General features: G+C 35.5%; 1 protein-coding gene across 10 annotated transcripts in view; it reads left to right on the plus strand.

The window, feature by feature from the left end:
* The window catches only part of EPB41L5 (erythrocyte membrane protein band 4.1 like 5), a 154,299-nt gene that overhangs the window by 41,473 nt on the left and 92,971 nt on the right, over positions 1-19,855 (plus strand). For all 10 annotated transcript variants that reach the window (XR_012375987.1, XM_073885152.1, XM_073885137.1 and 7 more), the window contains 10 exons: positions 1,002-1,080; positions 2,137-2,181; positions 2,361-2,413; positions 5,996-6,116; positions 6,244-6,331; positions 7,296-7,384; positions 10,464-10,533; positions 13,093-13,262; positions 14,370-14,476; positions 15,702-15,720. Coding sequence is in view for 9 of the 10 variants with exons in the window: in XM_073885152.1 (XP_073741253.1) it covers positions 1,002-1,080; positions 2,137-2,181; positions 2,361-2,413; positions 5,996-6,116; positions 6,244-6,331; positions 7,296-7,384; positions 10,464-10,533; positions 13,093-13,262; positions 14,370-14,476; positions 15,702-15,720 (841 nt within the window). In the remaining variant the exon portion in view is untranslated. The remainder of the gene's footprint in view (positions 1-1,001; positions 1,081-2,136; positions 2,182-2,360; positions 2,414-5,995; positions 6,117-6,243; positions 6,332-7,295; positions 7,385-10,463; positions 10,534-13,092; positions 13,263-14,369; positions 14,477-15,701; positions 15,721-19,855) is intronic.

Raw genomic sequence — 19,855 nt, forward strand, 5'->3', positions numbered from 1 at the left:
GTAAGTGTTGAAAGAATTGTGAACAAAAAGTGAATTTAATTATATGTAATTATGTATTAGAAGCTCTGGGGAGCTTCTAATCATATTTCAGATGAACTTCTTAGCATCTCTACTTTCTAAAGATAATTTCAATTTGATACACTGACCCACCCCCTAAGTTAATATAGGGTTAATAGTAATCTAGAACCTCAAGTGCTTTACAGTTTATTTCCTGGAGAAAGACTTGCAGCTTGCAAAGGAGATTGAGTTCTCATGAGATGCTTAACTTTTAGTAATTTACTTATGTTGGAATTTTCCTGTTTGGCATCTGCCCTGCTCTGTAAAATATTTTGAGACTTTAAAGATGTAACTTAAAAAATTAAGAGTAACGAAATGAAACAATTCACATAAAATGCTATTATTCCTAGCAATAGTCAGGGGAAGATACCAATGTCCGGTTTGTAATCCAGTTTGTCCTTTGTCGTAAGAGGTTTCAGAGCGTCTCAACTTTTGTCTTTACAAAATAATGGGACCACTGAGAATTTAGACATTAGTGGAGTAGGTGAAATGAATTGGAGAGTGTGGGGGGGATTTGCCATGAGCAGTTAATAACCTAGGCATTACTCAGTATTCACAAGAAATACAGCTTGCCAGGTTTTTTTAGGGCTGTTAGATTGCGTAGTCAGAACTTATATTTGATGCATTTGGCCCAGAACTGTTAGAATTAATCTAGAACTATCTATTCTTGGGAGGACAGCTGATTGTGATAGTACTATATGATGGTTGGTACATTTAAAAAATCTGATTGATTTTTTTATGTTAGGTGTAGTGAAAGCCTGGCAGGCTTTAATTAAGCCATACAATATTTTGGTGTGTGAAATATTGCCACAATAACCTGTTATCTTCTGTCTCCACTTCAGTAGACTTCTTAACAAATTTACTGACTGAAAATTCTTACTCTTAGAATAGTTATATAAAAAGTTAAAGTATTTTTTTTGTTTGTTTTTGTTTTTTAATGACAGTTGGCTCACCCTATTGTCTGCATCTTCGAGTTAAATTTTATTCCTCAGAACCAAATAATCTTCGTGAAGAGCTAACACGGTAAGACCACTCTAGAGTTGTACAGGGTGAAGTTTTGGTCAGCTAGCTAAAGGTGTTGGAAGATTGCCTTTATAATTCTTTCCTGCTTGTAGACCACTAATGAAATGGATCTCTCTTGCCTTTGGTTAAGACCTCAGACAATAGAATTTCATTTTGGGACATAATAAATAAATAAAAAGAGTTTTTAAGTGTAGGATTTTTTTTTTCCTTTATCAATTTTCCAAAAAAAGAGTTGGTTCCCTAGCATCCTCTAAAGGTAACTAGTTGAGTTCTTTTTTTTAAGTATCATTATCAACTCATGGATTTTAAACAGGACTGGTATGTTTGACTATATTGCCATATTATATTTATTGATGTTTATTGATGTTCAAATGATCTGTCTTCGGCCACTGGGAGTTTATTCAAGTTGGCTCCTGACTTTACCTATTGAAATGCCATTGACTGATGAAAAATATTAGATTCTGATTTGGTTTGAATAGTTTTAGACAAACTTTAAGTAGGTTATATACAATTATTTTTATAATATTTGAATCATGGATTTACCACATAGAGTCAGAACAGAACAGAAAAAACAGAAAAAACTTTTTTCATTGACTCTATGTGGTAAATCCATGATTCACTTACACATACTGTTTATTAAGTTGCTGAGTCCCTTTAGAAGGGTTTCCTCTTGAATATTCTGCCAGTGAGATTATAGCTAATCTCCATTGTAACATACATGCCTGTACCCTTTCACATATGAGGTGACTTGTGTTGTGAGAGTAATGTTAAATTAGATCACAGAGCTTATTCTCAATAATTTGCTTAAAACCTTTAATCTTAAGGTGGTTGTACTTGTACTCTGTGGCCTTCTTTTCCTTGCTGTTGTGGACATGCTACCATCCTGAGGCTTATTGCCCCCGTGTTTTTTTTTGTTTTTTTTTTTTTTTTCCATTATAGATTCTATTGCAGGTAAAATTCTGTAATTAATAATGTTTCTTCTCAAATTAGAAGGGTAGGATTATTTTCAAAGTAAATTGTTCGTTTAGTTAAATGTGTGCTTTTTATTTTTCTTAGGTATTTATTTGTTCTTCAGTTAAAACAAGATATTCTCAGTGGAAAGTGAGTATTAGTTATTTAAGGTAAACCACATTTTAAGTAATTGAAAATGATTTTGCAAAATAAATTCATAGTTAATTATGTTGACCATTTCTTTTTCATAAAGTATGTATTATTTCCACTTATCTTAAAATGAAGCTTGTGAAGTTGACTTGTCTAACAAATTTGTGTTTTGGTCTCAGATTAGAGTGTCCCTTTGATACAGCAGTTCAGTTGGCAGCTTATAATCTGCAAGGTAAGCAGTTCTTATGTTGACTGTTAAGAATAAAGCATTATTAGGCGCCTGGGTGGCTCGGATGGTTAAGCGTTTGCCTTCGGCTCAGGTCATGATCCCAGAGTCCTGGGATCGAGTCCCACGTCGGGCTCCCTGCTCCTTGGGAGCCTGCTTCTCCCTCTGCCCCTCTCTCTCTCTCTCTCTCTCTCTGTCTTTCATAAATAAATAAATAAAATCTTAAAAAAAAAAAGAATATATATATTTTTTAAAGATTTTATTTATTTATTTGACAGAGAGAGACACAGCAAGAGAGGGAACACAAGCAGGGGGAGTGGGGAAGGTTCTGAGAAGCAGGCTTCTGGCCGAGCAGGGAGCCCGATGCGGGGCTTGATCCCAGGATCCTGGGATCATTACCTGAGCAGAAGGCAGACACTTAACGACTGAGCCACCGAGGCACCCCTCTTTTTTGTATATTTTTAGTTAAGAATTTCGAAAGATTCAAAGTGATGTGCCAAGAAAAGTAACACTGCTTTTGTTGTGTAAACTTGTATCAATATCCAACCCTATCTATTATTTTGACTTGTTTTAGAACATTGCTTTCTTTTTCTTCCCTTTCATTTTATTTGCTCCCTTTCCATCTGTATCTTGTTTTCAAACAAAATCGCTGTTGACTTGATAATTCAATAAGTATAATGGGACCTTCTGCTACTTTTTTTCCTTGAAAAGAATGCAGAGATATAGGAGTAAATTTTTGCAATAGTCACATGTTTTGCTTTCTTTAGTTTTATTCTTAAAAATGAATCCATGAAAAAAAGGCTTAGAGCATGTTTTAAAGTTCCTGATGGTTATTTTAACAATAAAAAAAGTATTTTCCAGTAAATGAGATTAATGAAAAACTCACTGTTTTGTACCTTGTTATACTGACCAAATACTATTAAGCTAGGTAATTTTTTTCCTGAAAAATTAACATTTTAAGAAAACTATAATTTAATCCTCATTCACAAAACAGAAGTAAATATTGGAGTATTTGTATATACTAGAATACAAATAAAATTAATGATTATGAAGGCATTTATACTTTTTTGGTGATTACATATTTATCCCTAATCTCTCTAGGATCAGTAGTATTTATTTGAATATGTATGGATAATATGACTAAATTTTTATGTTTTTATGGTAAACCTAATATTTTTGCTTATTTCATGTTTTCACTGTTTTAAGAAAGCATACTTTCCTGTTGATAGAGGGATTAGTGACCAGAAGAAATTTCTGTACTTCAAAAATTTGTCAGTGGTGTAAATTATCAACCTGCCTCCATCTACTATCCTAGTCTGTCTACAAATTAAAATTTGTTTTTTCATCTGCAAAAAGTCAGATACTAGCTTGGAAATGCTATATGCCTTTAGCATTGTAATAATCAGAAGTGTATAACTGCATGCATTTTTTTCTTGAAAGCACATTTTTTACGTTTTATTCCGATATGAGGTTGATAATTCTAAAACTTTCATCTACTGAAAAGCTGTCTTTGTCAATGTGTGTGTTCTGCCACTTACGGCCTCACATGTTCTTTCTGGGTCTTATTGTGTAAGTGTCATGATAGCCAAGGTATGTGCTTCTTGAAAATGTGATTTTCTACATTTTTGTGTATTTAACAAAACACTATTCAAAGTAGTGCTTACTACTTATTGATTCATGCATTGTGGCTCTATTTTGTTATCTCTTAACTCTACTTATCACATTTTTTTCCTAAGTAAAAGCTCTTTCCTACTTTCTCTTTCATCCACAGCACCATTATCTACATGATTCCTTCACACTTCGTCATATCTTGTGCATCTCTTTGTCCCGTGTCTAATAGTTTGCCAAATCCTGTCTTAAGATCCTTAAGAATAAATTTGCTGAAGTACTACTCCCATCCTCATAAAATTAGTTGTTTCTCATTTATGATTTTATGTTTTATCAGAATAATTTTTATTAACTTTTTCTCATACTTTCACTTTTTCCTTGCCATTTTAGTATATACCCTGAACAACATTAGGTAGTAGATTTGGTTTGGTGCTTCTTAAAAAACATTATGGTCCAGACAAAAGAGCAGTTTCTTCAGTAATAAAGTGGGCATGATAATAAATATTTTGCAAGGTTGTTGAGAAAATAGATGACAATATATCTGTAATAGGTCTAATGTGTAGAGTCAGTGTTCAATAAATGAGTTACCATTTTTATTACTATCTCAAGATCTATTTATTTCTTTCTACACAGCCGGATTTTTTTATTAAAGTGGAAATATTTTAATTTTTATTATATGAGTAGAATAATTCTTTTAAAGGAAAAATGTCTAAAGTATAGAAAATTAGAATCACGTATCCTGCTTCCCCAAACCCACAGTTCAGAGATAACCATCGGTGGGTACATAAATGTTTGTGCATTGTCCACGGTTTTTCCTACTGCCTCCCTTCCCCAAATATTTTTTACTAATTTTTCTTGCAGTTTTTTTTTAATTTTTAATTTTTTAAAAAAGATTTTATTTGTGAGAGAGTGAGAGAGAGCATGAGCAGGGGGGAGGGGCAGACGGAGAGGGAGAAGCAGACTCCCTGCTGAGCAGGGAGCCTAATGCAGGACTAGATCCCAGGACTCTGGGGTCATGACCTGAACCGAAGGCAGACACTTAACCGACTGAGCCACCCAGATGCCCCTCTTTCAGTTATTTCTTTAGGACTAACAATTTACAATTCCAGGAGGACAGAGACTGTATCTTTTTTTTTTTTTTTTAAGATTTTATTTATTTATTTATTTGAGAGAGGGAAGAAGAGTGCAAATAGGGGGAAGAGCAGAGGGAGAGGAACAAGCAGACTCCGTGCTGAGCATGGAGCCCAACCCAGGGCTGGATCCCATGACCCTGAGATCATGATCTGAGCTGAAATCAAGAGTTGGATGTTTAACCAATTGAGCCCCCCAGGCACTCCGAGACTGTATCTGTGAGTGGTGTATGATGTCATGTTCTCTGCACATTAGATTTTTTTTTTTTTTTTAAGAGAGAGCATGTGCACAAGCTGGGGGTGGGAAGGGGGAGAGAGAGAGAGAGAATCTTAAGCAGGCTTATACCCAGTGCAGAGCCTGACATGGGGCTCAGTCTCACGACCCTGAGATCATGACCTGAGCTGAAATCAAGAGTCTGATGCTTAACCACCTGAGCCACCCAGGTGCCCTTCTGCATATTAGATTCTTAATGGATGCCTGCTAATTGTTTTTTTAAAGGTTGCTAAATATTTTTGTCTATTTATTATAAGGTCAAAAGGTATTTCTGTAAGGAAGTCTAGAAAGTTTTCAAAAGCTAAGCATTATAAGGTATGAAATAAATGAACAGAAACACATTTATTTGAAAATATACCACCAACCACAAATATGTGATTGTGTGTATAGATGTTGGAAGGTTGTTAGTCTGAGCTAGATTTATTTTTGGGAAAGATCTGGGTGTTATGACTTACTGGTAGTTTAAGAAAAGAATCCAATCTTGGAATTTTTATTAATAAAATGAGTTTTGAAGAAAGATTCAGCAGTAAATAAACTTATTAACAAAATTTAACTTTGTGGAACTTATGTTTATAGCTGAACTTGGTGACTATGATCTTGCTGAGCATAGTCCTGAACTTGTATCTGAGTTCAGGTTCGTGCCGATTCAGACTGAAGAGATGGAGCTGGCTATTTTTGAGAAATGGAAGGAATACAGGTACTTGACATTTGATCACACTTTTCTTTAACATGGCCACATGATTTTATATTTGTTTTCTTCTATTTCTGTTATAAATAAAAAATTTATATTATTATTTTAAACATTATTAATTTTTAAATTTCAGAGGTCAAACACCAGCACAAGCTGAAACCAATTACCTGAATAAAGCCAAATGGTTAGAAATGTATGGGGTCGATATGCATGTGGTCAAGGTAAGTACTGTGTTGTGATGCTTTTTAAAAAGTTTATTCCTTCAAGATTCAAGGTAACTATGGCATTTTTCAGTATGAGGGAATGCATGGAGATGGCATAGTATAGCAACTGGGTACTTTGGATGTTATAAAGGTTGAGATTAAATATGAGAATCTCACATAAAGTTTCATTGTAAGAAAGAAGAGAAACAACCAAAATCTCCAAAAAGGTGTATCTGTGCTTTTAAGGTGTTATTATATTTTTTAGATTTTTAAACCACTTTTTATTCTTTTACCTCGTATTCATATCATCTTGTATCACTTAAGCTGAGTATTTTTTTTCTTTAAAGATTTTATTTATTTGACAGAGACACAGTGAGAAAGGGAACACAAGCAGGGGGCGTGGGAGAGGGAGAAGCAGGCTTCCCACCAAGCAGGGAGCCCGACGTGGGGCTCAATCCCAGGACCTTGAGATCATGACCTGAGCTGAAGGCAGACGCTTAACGACTGAGCCACCCAGGCGCCCCTGAGTAGACTGTTTAAAAATTAAAATAATTTAGGAAGCAAAGTAGAAAATTTATAGTTGAGAGGATTTTGATAAGATATAATATAGCTTGTATGGTGATTTAAGTTACTTCTGGTTTAAAAAGCTAAATTGTCCAGAAGGGCAGTCTTTTTAAAAATTTGTAATTTAAATGGTAAATAGAATACGGACAGATCTGCAAAGAACTTTCTTTGTAGTGGAAGTATACCACAGTGTATTTTCAATGATGACATACTTTAAGACTGTGGTGTTACAGTAAAGTAAATGTATGCGTGAATTTCCCTGAGAATGTTACTTTGGGTGTTCTGATTGTTGAAAACATTTTGCATATTAATATTGGCCTGTATATAGTTAATATAATTCAGTGTGAAAATAAACTGTTTGTGAACATGTGAAGTCTGTCTTATGCAAATCTAACACATTTTGTTCTCCTTAAATTAGGCTAGAGATGGGAATGACTATAGCTTGGGACTGACTCCAACAGGAGTCCTTGTTTTTGAAGGAGAGACCAAAATTGGCTTATTTTTTTGGTAAGCAGAGTTAATGTTACAGATACTTACTGTTTTGTTTTTTTAATGAGTAAAAAAGTCTCTGTCAAGTTAGTACATAAAATTGAGTTTGAAAATAAAATGATTCTGAAAAGATTGTAAATGAAAAGCAATAGTCTCCCATCATACTCCTTACCCATCTTTAGTCCCACCCCCCAGAAGTAAATTTTAAACTCTTCCATCCATTTTTCCATTAGTTTCAAGGTATGTCAGAATACATCTCTTGATATATTTTATATTTCTACATGTATTAAGTGTTCATGAGGACACTCTGCTGTTATGTAGTTACATCACTGTTTTTAGTACTTCTTATTCCACAGGCAGTTTCATTACTCCCTACTCCGTGGTGTGTAAAAGGAGGATATTTACCCCTCCCTTTAAGCTGTGCTTCTCTTTTTAGGTCCCAACTTCTATCATTCATATTTTTAAATTATATTTGCATTTTATATTGAGGATAGATTTAAAAAAAATTTTTTTTTTTTAGAGATTTATTTGACAGAGATCACAAGTAGGCAGAGAGGCAGGCAGAAGCAGGCTCCCTGCTGAGCAGAGAGCCCGATGTGGGACTTGATCCCAAGACCCTGAGATCATGACCTGAGCTGTAGGCAGACGCTCAACCGACTGAGCCACCCAGGTGCCCCTCGAGGATAGATTTTCCTTGGATTTTGTAGCCATAGTTAAGTTCTTCACGTCTTGCCTGGTTTGTTCTAAGAATTGAAAATCAGGAAATAGTGTTCATATTGTTACTCCTGTGTCAGAATTGGTGTAGAGCTTCATAGTGTACCAGTGTTACATACAGGAGCTGAAGATGGGTCCCTGTGTTGTTTACTTCTTCACAACATGCCAGGATTATTAGCTCAAAGCCCACCAACACAAAAGTCAAATTCCTATACACCCAGTTACTTTGCATATAGCCCAATAGGTGTATTTTTAATGACTTAGAGCCTGCCTGCTTTGCGTGTCCCACTGTAAGCTGTACCTGACATCAGCTAGTCTTAAATAAGACAAATCCTGTAGCTCTGAAAGACCTCAAACCACTACTGCCCTTTAGAGTTCTCTGACCCAGACACTCCTGGCTTGCTGCTGAATGCTATTGAGTAGACACCTAAGCCTCATCTCTGATTCCCCTCTCTCCTACAAGTTCCCTTGCCCTCTTCCCCTTTTTGGTGGTAACTTTGTGCAGCCACCTCTGGAAGGTCTCCTGTCGTCAAAGACTTACCTTCTCATGCATCCCTATCCAGACACCTTAGTAAAGTTTGTTGCACAAGACTGCTGTCTCATGATCCTGTCTTTCTTTTGATCAGTCCAGAAATCCTTGATTGAACTCACAACTGGGATTACATTTAGTTTTTTCCTGTGTAGGTTTTTGTTTTTCCCAAAGTTCTTGGCTCCCCCGTCCCCTCAGCCACCACTCTTGCATACCCCACACAACCCTTTGAATTACCTGCCTTTGTCTTATCCTTAAGTTCTTTCAAATCCTCAGGGTTGCGTTGAATGATTCTTCTGTTCCAGTTGGAACTCTCTGCTCTTCAGGCTACTCTGCAGCTTTTATCTGTTTTCTCAGCTAGGATCCTTTGTGTCTTCTTCCCATGTTTTCCTTTCTTTCCTTTTGTTTATTCCAATCTATATCCTTAAGTACCTGCCTAAGAAAAGAGGGGTGTAGGAGGTCAATTGTTTGAATCCTTGGATACCTTAAAATGGTTTATTCTTCTCTTACGCTTTCTTGATAATTGGGCTGAGAATAGAATTTTAGGTTGAAAATTATTTTCCCTCAAAAAGTTGAAGATAATATTTCATTTATTTTTGAATCCAGGTGTCTCTGCTAGGGACTTTCTGAGAGACTTCAGTGGAACACCTTCATAATTGTCCCTCGATAGGTGAAGGAGCTCTGGGGTATTTATTTACCCAGTCCTTGAGTGTTAATTCTCTGACACTTCTAGCTTGCCCTGTGGGCAGATGGAACACACTTCGTGGCCAGAGAACGCTGTAGGCGGTGAGATAAAGAAAGCATCTTTTGTACCACCTCTTTTAAGGTTGTTGTGAGAATCTTTTGAATTAATACATGTAAAACACTTATAGGAGTACCTGATACTTCATAGGCATTATGTAAGTATTTGTTACACTTAAATAAGTGCTAGCTCTTCCCCTCCTCCTCTGCCTGTTATACTTAACTTACTGTTTTAGTACAACTCTTGTAAACAAGTTATATCTTACATATTTTTTAAAGATTTTATTTATTTGACAGAGAGACACAGCAAGAGAGGGAACACAAGCAGAGGAGTGGGAGAAGAAGCAGGCCTCCCGCAGAGCAGGGAGCCTGATGCAGGACTCGATCCCAGGACCCTGGGATCATGACCGAAGGCAGACGCTCAACGACTGAGCCACCCAGGCGCCCTTACAGTTATATTTTTTATATAGATTATATTTGAAAATTAGAATGAGAGTTGTATTGTTTTGATATTCACAGTTCATAAAAATACAGAGTTCACATGTGGTAGGTTGTTGAGGATTTCAGTACAGGGGGAGATAGAGTTGGAAAAGGGGCTATAAAGTGAGGTTTAAAATTTTTTTTTATAAGATTATAGATGTACTTCTCAAACCAAAATTGATACAGAAAATAGAGTTGAAGGCCTTAATCAAGAATTTGTTTTCCTTTATGCCTTTTAACAAAGCTTTATAGTCTTTCCTGTATCTAGTTCTTATATGCTCGTGCTTTATACTAGGCCTGGAGAATCTCTTGTACCGTAGTTGGCAGCCTATAAAATATATGTATGGATTTCTTCATTTTCTTTTTTTCTTAACATTTTTAATGTCTGATATATGTGAGGATTGGTGCATTGGTTTTATTAGAGATACTGCTTTTGAAATTTTTTTTTCTGTTATCCTAAATATTTCTTAGAGTAGAGGCTTTGTTGGTGGGCAGTACAGATTATGTCTATCCTCTTATCAGTTTTCATTTCAGCAGTTAGATGATTAATATGACAGAAGTAACAACAAACATTTTCTTTTAATTTAGAGGACATTTACTTGAAATCTGACTTTTATTCTGATATTGTTATAGGCCCAAGATAACCAGATTGGATTTTAAGAAGAATAAATTAACCCTGGTGGTTGTAGAAGATGATGATCAGGTAGGAACTTTGCATTACTTTTTTAACAATGACGATACTATGTGGTAACTCAAGTCTAATAATCTTTAGTAAAGCCTTCTAAATTAAGGATTACCTTTTTTTTTTTGTTAACTCTAGCTCCTAATTGATACCCACAACATGGGTGTATCTCAAATGCATTATGCTAGGTGAAAGAAGCCAGACTCAGAAGATTATGATTTGTATGGTTTCATTTATATGACGATCTGGGAAGGGCAGACCTGTAGTAATAGAACAGATCACTGATTGTTTGGGATTGGGGAGAATGGGGAGGCCTGCCTACAAAGCAACAGCATAGAGAATTTGGAGGCATGAGAGAACTATTCTGTAACCTGATTTTGGTGGTAGTTACTAGACTCCATGCATTTGTCAGAACTCACAGAATTATGAATAAATAAAAGTAACTTTATTGCATGCAAAGAAGTAAATTGAAAAACATATATTCATGTAGATGGATGTAGATAAAAGCAAGTTGGGCAAATGTCAAAAAGACTTGGATGCACATGGTGTGTGAGAAGGACTACTTAACAGAGAACCTAAAAGAAGATTCTGAAAATTAAACAAAACAGTAATTTTGTAAGTTTCAAGTTTTATTACCAAGATACATGCAAAGGATTGCCCTATCACACAGCTTAGAAGGAAATCAAAGAGGCAATAGAGCATTTTAAAAGGAAATCTATTGATGGTACAGAGGATGATCATTATATTATCAACAAATGAATTGACAGTGACTCAGAAGAGGCAGATTTCTCATCTAAAAACTTAAATTTACAAATATTTTCCTTTTTATGTAAGCACTGTGTGATTCAGTGATATTTGTCTCTAAACCTAAAGGCAGTTCTTCAAGAAGAATAAAATATAATTCTATGTGATAAGGAAATATGGTCATAATTTAATTGGTGACACTTGTTCTCATTTGGGCCATAAGATAATTGTGCATCTTACAATCATTGGCATTTTAGATTTGATCTTACATAGTATTAGCTTTTTGGATCTCTTTTTGAAGGTATTTTATATACACATACACACACACACACACACACACACACGCAAATGTGTTTATCAATTCTTTTTTATACAGAAGTTACCATGCCTTTAGACTGTTCTGTACTAATTCTTTTTAAACTTTACATTATAACTTCTGGAATCTTTTCCATATGACTATATAGAATGCTTTTTTTTTTTAAGATTTCATTTATTTATTTGACAGAGAGACAGCGAGAGAGGGAACACGAGCAGGGGGAGTGGGAGAGGGAGAAGCAGGCTTCCCGCTGAGCAGGAATCCCGATGTGGGACTCAATCCCACGATCCTGGGATTATGACCTGAGCCAAAGGCAGACAATTAACGACTGGGCCACCCAGACGCCCAAAATGCTTCTTTGTTCTTGTTTAAAAAACAAACTAAACTGCATAGTTTCTGGTGTATGGATGTACCCTAATTTATTTAATAAATTCTCAGTTAACATTCACTACATATGCATGAATTTGTGCATTGGCAAATATCTACAGGATAATTTCCTGGAGGTGGATTTGCTGGTTCAAATGTGCATTTGTCCTGGGTACAGAGATCCTATCAAAGGTGAAACCTCTTTCCTCAGAGTAAGTTGTCACATTTTTATCTGGAAGGTGAAGAGTGGAATTTCATTGTAGGTCTGATTTTTATTTCTGTTACTATGAGTGATATTGAACATCTTTTCATACATTTGAGTTCTTTATATTTCCTTTTCTCCAAACTCTTTATTGATACATATCCTTTGTGCATTTTGTCATTTGGCCTTTTTCTTACTGGTTTTACCCTTTGTCATAGAAACTGTAAATATTTTATCTAATAGTTGTTTGTCTTTTAACATTACTTATTATGATTTTTGCCATGCCAATTTTTACTATTATAAATGAGATTGTGAAGAAAATATATGGGTATAAATTTTGTTGTTAAAATCTTTTTCCTTAGAGAGATGGTAAAGCTTAGTTGTTACAAATAGGTTCTGGAGGACAAATAGTTAGGTTCAAATTCTGGTTTCCTCTTTGTGACCTTGGGCTTTATTTCTTGAGCTTCAGTTTCCTTATATGTGAAATGGCGCTAATGATAGTATCTGCTCATTGAATTAATTCATATGAAATCCTTAGAAAAGTGCCTGTGAATGTTAATTATTATCATTAGATTCCTGCGAGTATGGTTACTGTGACAAAGAATGTGCACATTTTTAAGTTTATTGATATATATTGCCAGATCTTGTATGATCCTTTACATTATAATTATATATTATCCCAAAGCCTCAGTTTTTGTTTCTCTGAGAAATGAGACCACTTAAGTAGGGAGGACCCTTTTAGGAATAATTTAGATTGGCTGTGAAAGTGGACAGCTTGATTTCAACTCTGCCTTTTTACGTAGGTGGCTAGAGAGAGTGAGTTTCAGGGAGCAAACTAGATGCTTTATTATTTGGTTCTTGGTACTGCTGTGGTTGTATTTGTAGCTGAGTTACAAGGGGCAGAACTGTTGGACCTAATAATTACCTAGCTTTACATCCTTTTCTTTTTCAGGGCAAAGAGCAGGAACATACATTTGTCTTTCGACTGGATCATCCAAAAGCATGCAAACATTTATGGAAATGTGCTGTGGAACATCATGCATTCTTTCGTCTCCGAGGCCCGGTCCAAAAGAGTTCTCATCGATCGGGATTTATTCGACTAGGATCACGATTTAGATACAGGTGAATGTCAATAGCTGCTTGCTATATCTTATGTTCTTTCATAAAGCCAAAAAGTTTAGGCTAACTTCTCATTTTACAGATGTAGAAACCAAGGCATAGAGAAACAAAGTGGTTTGCCAGTGTTTTCACTGACCAAAATAAAAGACAAAGTGGTATTGTTATTGGTTGTAATGTCCTGACTAGACAGGAAAGCATTATACTGGTATCATGGATTTTATATTCCTCTTAACATTTACTTTATAGATTAATTAACCCCCAAATTAAATTCATATAATAAGAGCTTTAAGGAGTCTTCATGCAATAGCTGAATGCCATATAGAAAAAGGGTATTTGTTGTGCACCTAGAGGAAAATTAATCCTGGGTAACATTTCTGGTCCTTTATAAACCCAAAGTTATGTTATTTTTATAGACTCCTTGTGTGTTGGTTATAAGTTAAAAATGTTTTGGTTTACTTGAGTAGATTATTGATTATGAGTTTTCAGCATGCCCCGAGAGGCACTGTGATGTAAAAAACGAATGGATAATAATCAATATTGTGGCAAGTTGATTGTGTGGAATTCATAAAAGTAGAGCTTCTATTCTACCTGTGTTAAAAGTGAGGAGGCATTTCTTAAGAAAATTTAAATGAAAATCAAAGAGAGTGGGAAAATAGTTTTAAATATTTCTGAATATTAAATTAGTATTTCAGTTACTCTGAAAAGTATATCACAATTAGAAAAAAATAAAATCTTGAGTTAATAGCAAACTGCATGAGGTGAGTGAATGGGGAGAGGAAAGGATTTTCATAAAATACAGATGTTCCAGAGTTATTCAATACATTCCTAGGCACATGCATGCTTATGAAAGAGTTATTCAATACGTTCCTAGGCACATGCATGCTTATGAAAAAACAATATAATTTGCATGTTGCATATTTCCCACAAGCCTAAAGAGTAGAAAAATGATGTGGTAGAGAGACATCAAGGCTATTAGTAGTAGTTACTTCAGGATGAAGCTCAGGATGGTTCGGTTAAGGACAAACTTAATGTAGACTTTCTCTCATAGGTATCTGATTACTATAGGCCTTAAATTCTCTTATTCCTCTTAATATGCCTCATTTATTTTAGTGGAAAAACTGAATATCAGACCACAAAAACCAATAAACCAAGAAGATCAACATCCTTTGAAAGAAGACCCAGCAAACGATACTCTAGAAGAACTCTACAAATGAAAGGTGAGATGCAACCTTGTTTCAAAAGACTATTCTTCCTTGACAGTCCATCATGTGCTGGAAATGTTTACTTGAAGTTATCTCAGCCTTAAATTAATTCCAGTCAACTGAAGTACCCTTATTAACTTTGGTTATGACAGAATCAATATAAGAAAATAGAAGGAAGGGGGTGCCTGGGTGGCTCAGTCATCTGCCTTCAGCTCGGGTCATGATCTCAGGGTCCTGGGTTTGAGTCCTGAATCAGGCTCCCTGCTTAGCGGGGAGTCTCCTTCTCCCTCTACCCCTACCTCCTGCTCGTGATCTCGCTCTCTCAAATAAATAAATAAATAAATAAAATCTTTTTTTAAAAAAAGAAAGAAAATAGAAGGAAAAATTGCCTGTATTGTTGTTGAGATTAAACTTTATGTTAATCCCAATTCAGGTACTATTTTGAATTTGTGTTCAGTTTTTGTTCATATTAACTATTTTAGTTCTGTAGAGCAACACTTTCCCTTCTCTTTTTGACTTCCAGATTTCATTAATAATAATCTTCTAAATGCCCTTAAGAACTTAAAAAAAAAAACCATTGGTATATGATGAATAAATTTTAAGTAAAAATTATTTCATATAGTATTATAATATTAGGATTCTTTTAAATAGTGTTTAAATTTAAACATCAGTATATATTTAACTTTATGTAATAAAAAGCCTGATTTACTTGAGAAACTAAAAGTTGTGTTTGGTTTTGAATCTGAGTTCGTATTAAAATACAGGTTGAGTTTTTAGTATGTCTGACTAGGGTCATCCCAGTTGTCCAGAAACATCTGCCATGACCTGATGTTTGGCACAAAAAAACTCATTTATATTCATAATTTTTGTTTGTTATTAGTATCAATTAAAGAATACATAGCTTTTAATGAGACCATTTTAGTTCGTGATGATTTGAAACCCTGAGTTACCTCTTACTTTCCACTGACAGTGTTTTATTGTCACCTCACTCTAGGAGACTTGCAGGTGGTTCTGTTTTAAAAGAAAATGATATTTTATTGCTTTATTTTAAAAATGGAAGTAATTGTCATTATTGATTTTAATGATGTGAATCCTAGAACATTTTGTGAAATGACGGTATTTAAATCTGTAATTGGGAAATATGGCTTAAAAACTGCCTAGATTTACTTTTATGAATAGCGAAGCAGTTTACCATGTAAGCAGAAACTAATGGGACATTTTCTTTTTTTTCCTCTTACAGCAAAACCTGAAGAACTCAGGTGAGTAATGTCTTACAATTTAGGAACAGAATTTAGAATTTAGCATTATGTAGTTGCTGTCATTAATTAAACAAATATTTGTTGAAGACTTGTCAACGTGTTAAGTTTCCCTGAGCATTGGGACTATAGCAGGGAACAAAAATATACATAATCCCAGATAAAATTGACACAAAGAAAAATAAAGCAGTTTAAAGAAATAAAGGCAGGGGTTGGGATGGATGTGCTATTTATAATGAGAATGACATAACATTTGTTATTGGCCTGTCACAGAGGATATAAAGATGAATAAATTAGGGTTCTTATGCACAAGGAGCTCAAAGAACAAAGGTTTATTTGCAGATAAGCAATTAATTTTATTCCTGGGATAATCCCCATTTGGTCATGGTGTATAATTCTTTATATCATATGTTGCTGGATTTGGTTCGCTAGCGTTTTGTTGTGGATTGTATGTGTGTGTGTATATATTATATTTTTTTTTAAGATTTTTTTTTTTTTTTAATTTATTTTGACAGAGGGAGAGAGAGAGAGCACAAGCAGGGGGAGCGGCAGGTAGAGGGAGAGGGAGAAGCGGGCTTCCCGCTGAGCGGGGAGCCTGATGCGGGGCTTGATCCCAGGACGCTGGGATCATGACCTGAGCCGAAGGCAGCTGCTTAACTGACTGAGCCACCCAGGCACCCCTGTATGTGTGTATTTATCAAAGACACTGGCCTATAGTTTTCCTGTAATTCTGCATCTGATTTCGGTATCGGGATAATTCTGACTTCACAGAATGAGTTGAAAATGTTTCCTTTCTGTTTGCCGCGGGGAGAAGAATTTATAAAAGAATTGGTATTCTTCTTTAAACGTATGGTAGAATTTATAAAGGCCATCTTGCCTGGATTTTCTCTTTGTGTAAAGTTTTAAAATTCCTACTTCAGTCTCTTGTTACAGATCCATTCAGATTTTATTTTTCATTTTGACTCAGTTTGGAGTTTGTCTTTCTGAAATTTGTCCATTTCATCTAAGTTATCTGATTGGTGGCATGCAGTTGTTCATGTTTACTTCCTTTTCCTTTTTATTTCTGTAAGGTTGGTAGTGATGTTCCCTCATTCATTTCTAATTTTAGTAATTTGAGGGTTTTTTTTTTACCCCCTTTGGTCAGCTGAGGTAAAGGTTAGCCCATTTTGTGGGCCTTTTCAAAAAACCCACTTTTGGTTTCATTGATTCTTGTCTGTTTTTCAAGTTTATTAATTTTTGGTCTGATAGATTCTTTCTTTCTTTTTTTTTAATTTTTAAATTTTAAGTAGGCTCCACGCCCAACGTGGGGTTTGAACCCATGATGCCAAGATCAAGAATTGCATGTTCTACCCACTGAGCCAGCCGGGTGCCTCTGATTCATTATTTCATTTCTTATACTTGCTTTAGGTTTAGTTTTCTTTTCTTTTTCTGGTGTCTTAACGTGGGGAATTAGGTTATTTATTTGAGATCTTTATTTTTTTTTTTCTAATTTATTTGACAGAGAGAGTGTGTTGTAGTGGGGGGGCAGGGGGACTAGGAGTAGGGACAAGCAGACTCTGTGCTGAGCATGGAGCCCGATGCAAGGCTCGATCTCACGACCCTGACATCATGACCTGATCAAGAGTTGGGCACTTAGCTGACTGAGCCACCCAGGTGCCCCTATTCTTTTTTTTTTTTTTTTTTTTAAGATTTTATTTATTTATTGGAGCATGAGCAATGGGGGAGGGGGAGAAACAGACTCCCCTGCTGAGCAGGGTGCCTGATGCGGGGCTTGATCCCAGGACCCTGAGATCATGACCTGAGCCGAAGGCAGATGTTTAACTGACTGAGCCACCCAGGCGCCCCCGGTTCTTCTTTAATATAAAACATTTATTGCTACAGATTTTCCTCCAACCACCGCTTTAATCACATTCCATGTTTGGTTATGTTTTATTTTCATTTTTATTTATCCCAAATTATTTTCCAGTTTCTCTTTTGATTTCTTCCTTGACCCTTTGGTTACTTGGGAATGTGTTCCTTGATTTCCACACATTTGTGAATATCTTAAATTTTCCTTTGTTATTTTTTTGTACTTTTATTCTACATGGTTAGAGAACATACTTCGTATGATGTTGATCCTTATAAATTTATTGAAACTTTTTTATAGCTTAACATAAGATTTATCTCAGAAAATGATCTAAATGCACTTGAGAAGAATGTGTATATTCTGTTGTTGAGTGTAATGTTCTATAAATGTCTGTTAGACCTACTTGGTTTTATACTGCTCAGGACTTCTGTTTCATTATTGACCTTTTGCTGAGTTATCCATTATTAAGAGTTAGGTTTTGAAATCTCCCAATTATTGTCATTTAGTTGTCTGTTTCTCCCTTTAATTCTTTCAGTTTTTTTTTTTAAAGATTTTATTTATTTATTTGAGAGAGAGAGAATGAGAGAGAGAGAGCACATCAGAGGGGATAGGGTCAGAGGGAGAAGCAGACTCCCTGCCGAGCATGGAGCCTGATGCGGGACTCGATCCTGGGACTCCAGGATCATGACCTGAGCCGAAGGCAGTCGCTTAACCAACTGAGCCACCCAGGCGCCCTAATTCTTTCAGTTTTTGTTTCATATATTTGGGGGCTTTTTGTTACGTGCAGATATGTTTATAATTGTTTGGTTCTTTTATTATGATGAAATGTCACTCTTTCTCTAGTAATTTTTTGTTGTTTTGAAGTCTTTTTTGTTTGATTGGCAGTCCATTTTTATTCTGGTTGCTTTTCCATGGTATATTTTATCAAATTTGGGAAGTTCTCAGCCATTATTTCTTCAAATGATCTCTCTTTTCCTTTCTCACCTCTCCCTCTGGGACTCCCATTATATGTCTGTTGTTACATGTGATGGTGTCCCACAAGTATCTAAGTTCATTTTTCTTCATTCTTTTTCTTTCTGTTACTCAGACTAGATAATTTCAGGTGACCCATTTCAAGTCATTGAGTCTTCCACCTTCTCAAATCACCTGTTGTGTCTTTTCAGTTAATTTTATATTTCAGTTATTGTACATTTCAAGTTAAGAATTTCCCTATTTGATTCTTATCTATAAATTCTCTGTTTAATGTTACTTTCTTTTTGTGGAGACAGTGTTCCCATACTTAATTTCTTTAGATTTGGTTTTTTAGTTCCTGCACATATTGAAAATAGCTGATTTAAGTGGGTTGCCTGGAGAGTGTTCCATCTTCTTGGCCACACTCACATGGAGTAAAGCTTTCACCACATTGAACTTGGGGGAGTAGGGACTCAATGCCAGACTCAGCTCTGAGATTTAGTAGATTTTCTTGAATAAATGTTTATTCACTGATGTATGCTTTTTAATGATTTTTTTTTTAATAATTTTCCCCAGCTAAATGTTTGTTTCACTGGGGAGAGAGTCCTCAAATCACCATTACAGAAATTCTACCTTTTTTTTTTTTTTAGACTTTATTTATTTATTTGACAGATAGCTAGAGAGGGAACACAAACAGGGGGAGTGGGAGAGGGAGAAGCAGGCTCTGGGCTGAGCAGGGAGCCTGATGCAGGACTGGATCCCAGGACCCTGGGATCATGACCTGAGCCGAAGGCAGACGCTTAACGACTGAGCCACCCAGGCGCCCCCAGAAATTCTACTTTTGATGATGACTCAAATTAATTTTAATAGTACATATTACAATGTATAGTTTCATATAATGCTTCTCAGCTGTTGGTATGTGTCAGTTTCCTGGAATGTCCATTGAAGCATCACATCGAAGTATCAGATTCAGGACATACTTGCAAATCTTGTTAACTCTTGAATTTGTCTACTGTTATATGGCAGATGTATGACTAGAGCTTCTTCAAAAGGGGAAATCATTTGATTTGGGGTACTGAGTACGGTCAGCCTCTCCTTGAGATGCCCTATTTTTTTTTTTTCCCACTTAGAAGACCATTAAAGTTGGGCTGTGATTAGTGATTCATCACAAAAGCACTTCTCCTGAAGTTTCTTTAGCTGTCAGTAGGCTGTTAAAAATAAATCAGTGAATAGAGTATGGAGGAAGTGAGCTATTCTTTCTATTGTGAATTTTTAATTGGGTAAAAAACAAAGTTTTCTGCCTTTCCTAAATTGTATACCTTTACTTTCATTGTAGTTATT

Source organism: Callorhinus ursinus, unplaced genomic scaffold (genome assembly GCF_003265705.2).
Source record: "Callorhinus ursinus isolate GAN/ISIS: 27379988/994484 unplaced genomic scaffold, GSC_fseal_2.0 scaffold2, whole genome shotgun sequence".
In the NCBI taxonomy this organism is placed as follows: Eukaryota; Metazoa; Chordata; class Mammalia; order Carnivora; family Otariidae; genus Callorhinus; species Callorhinus ursinus.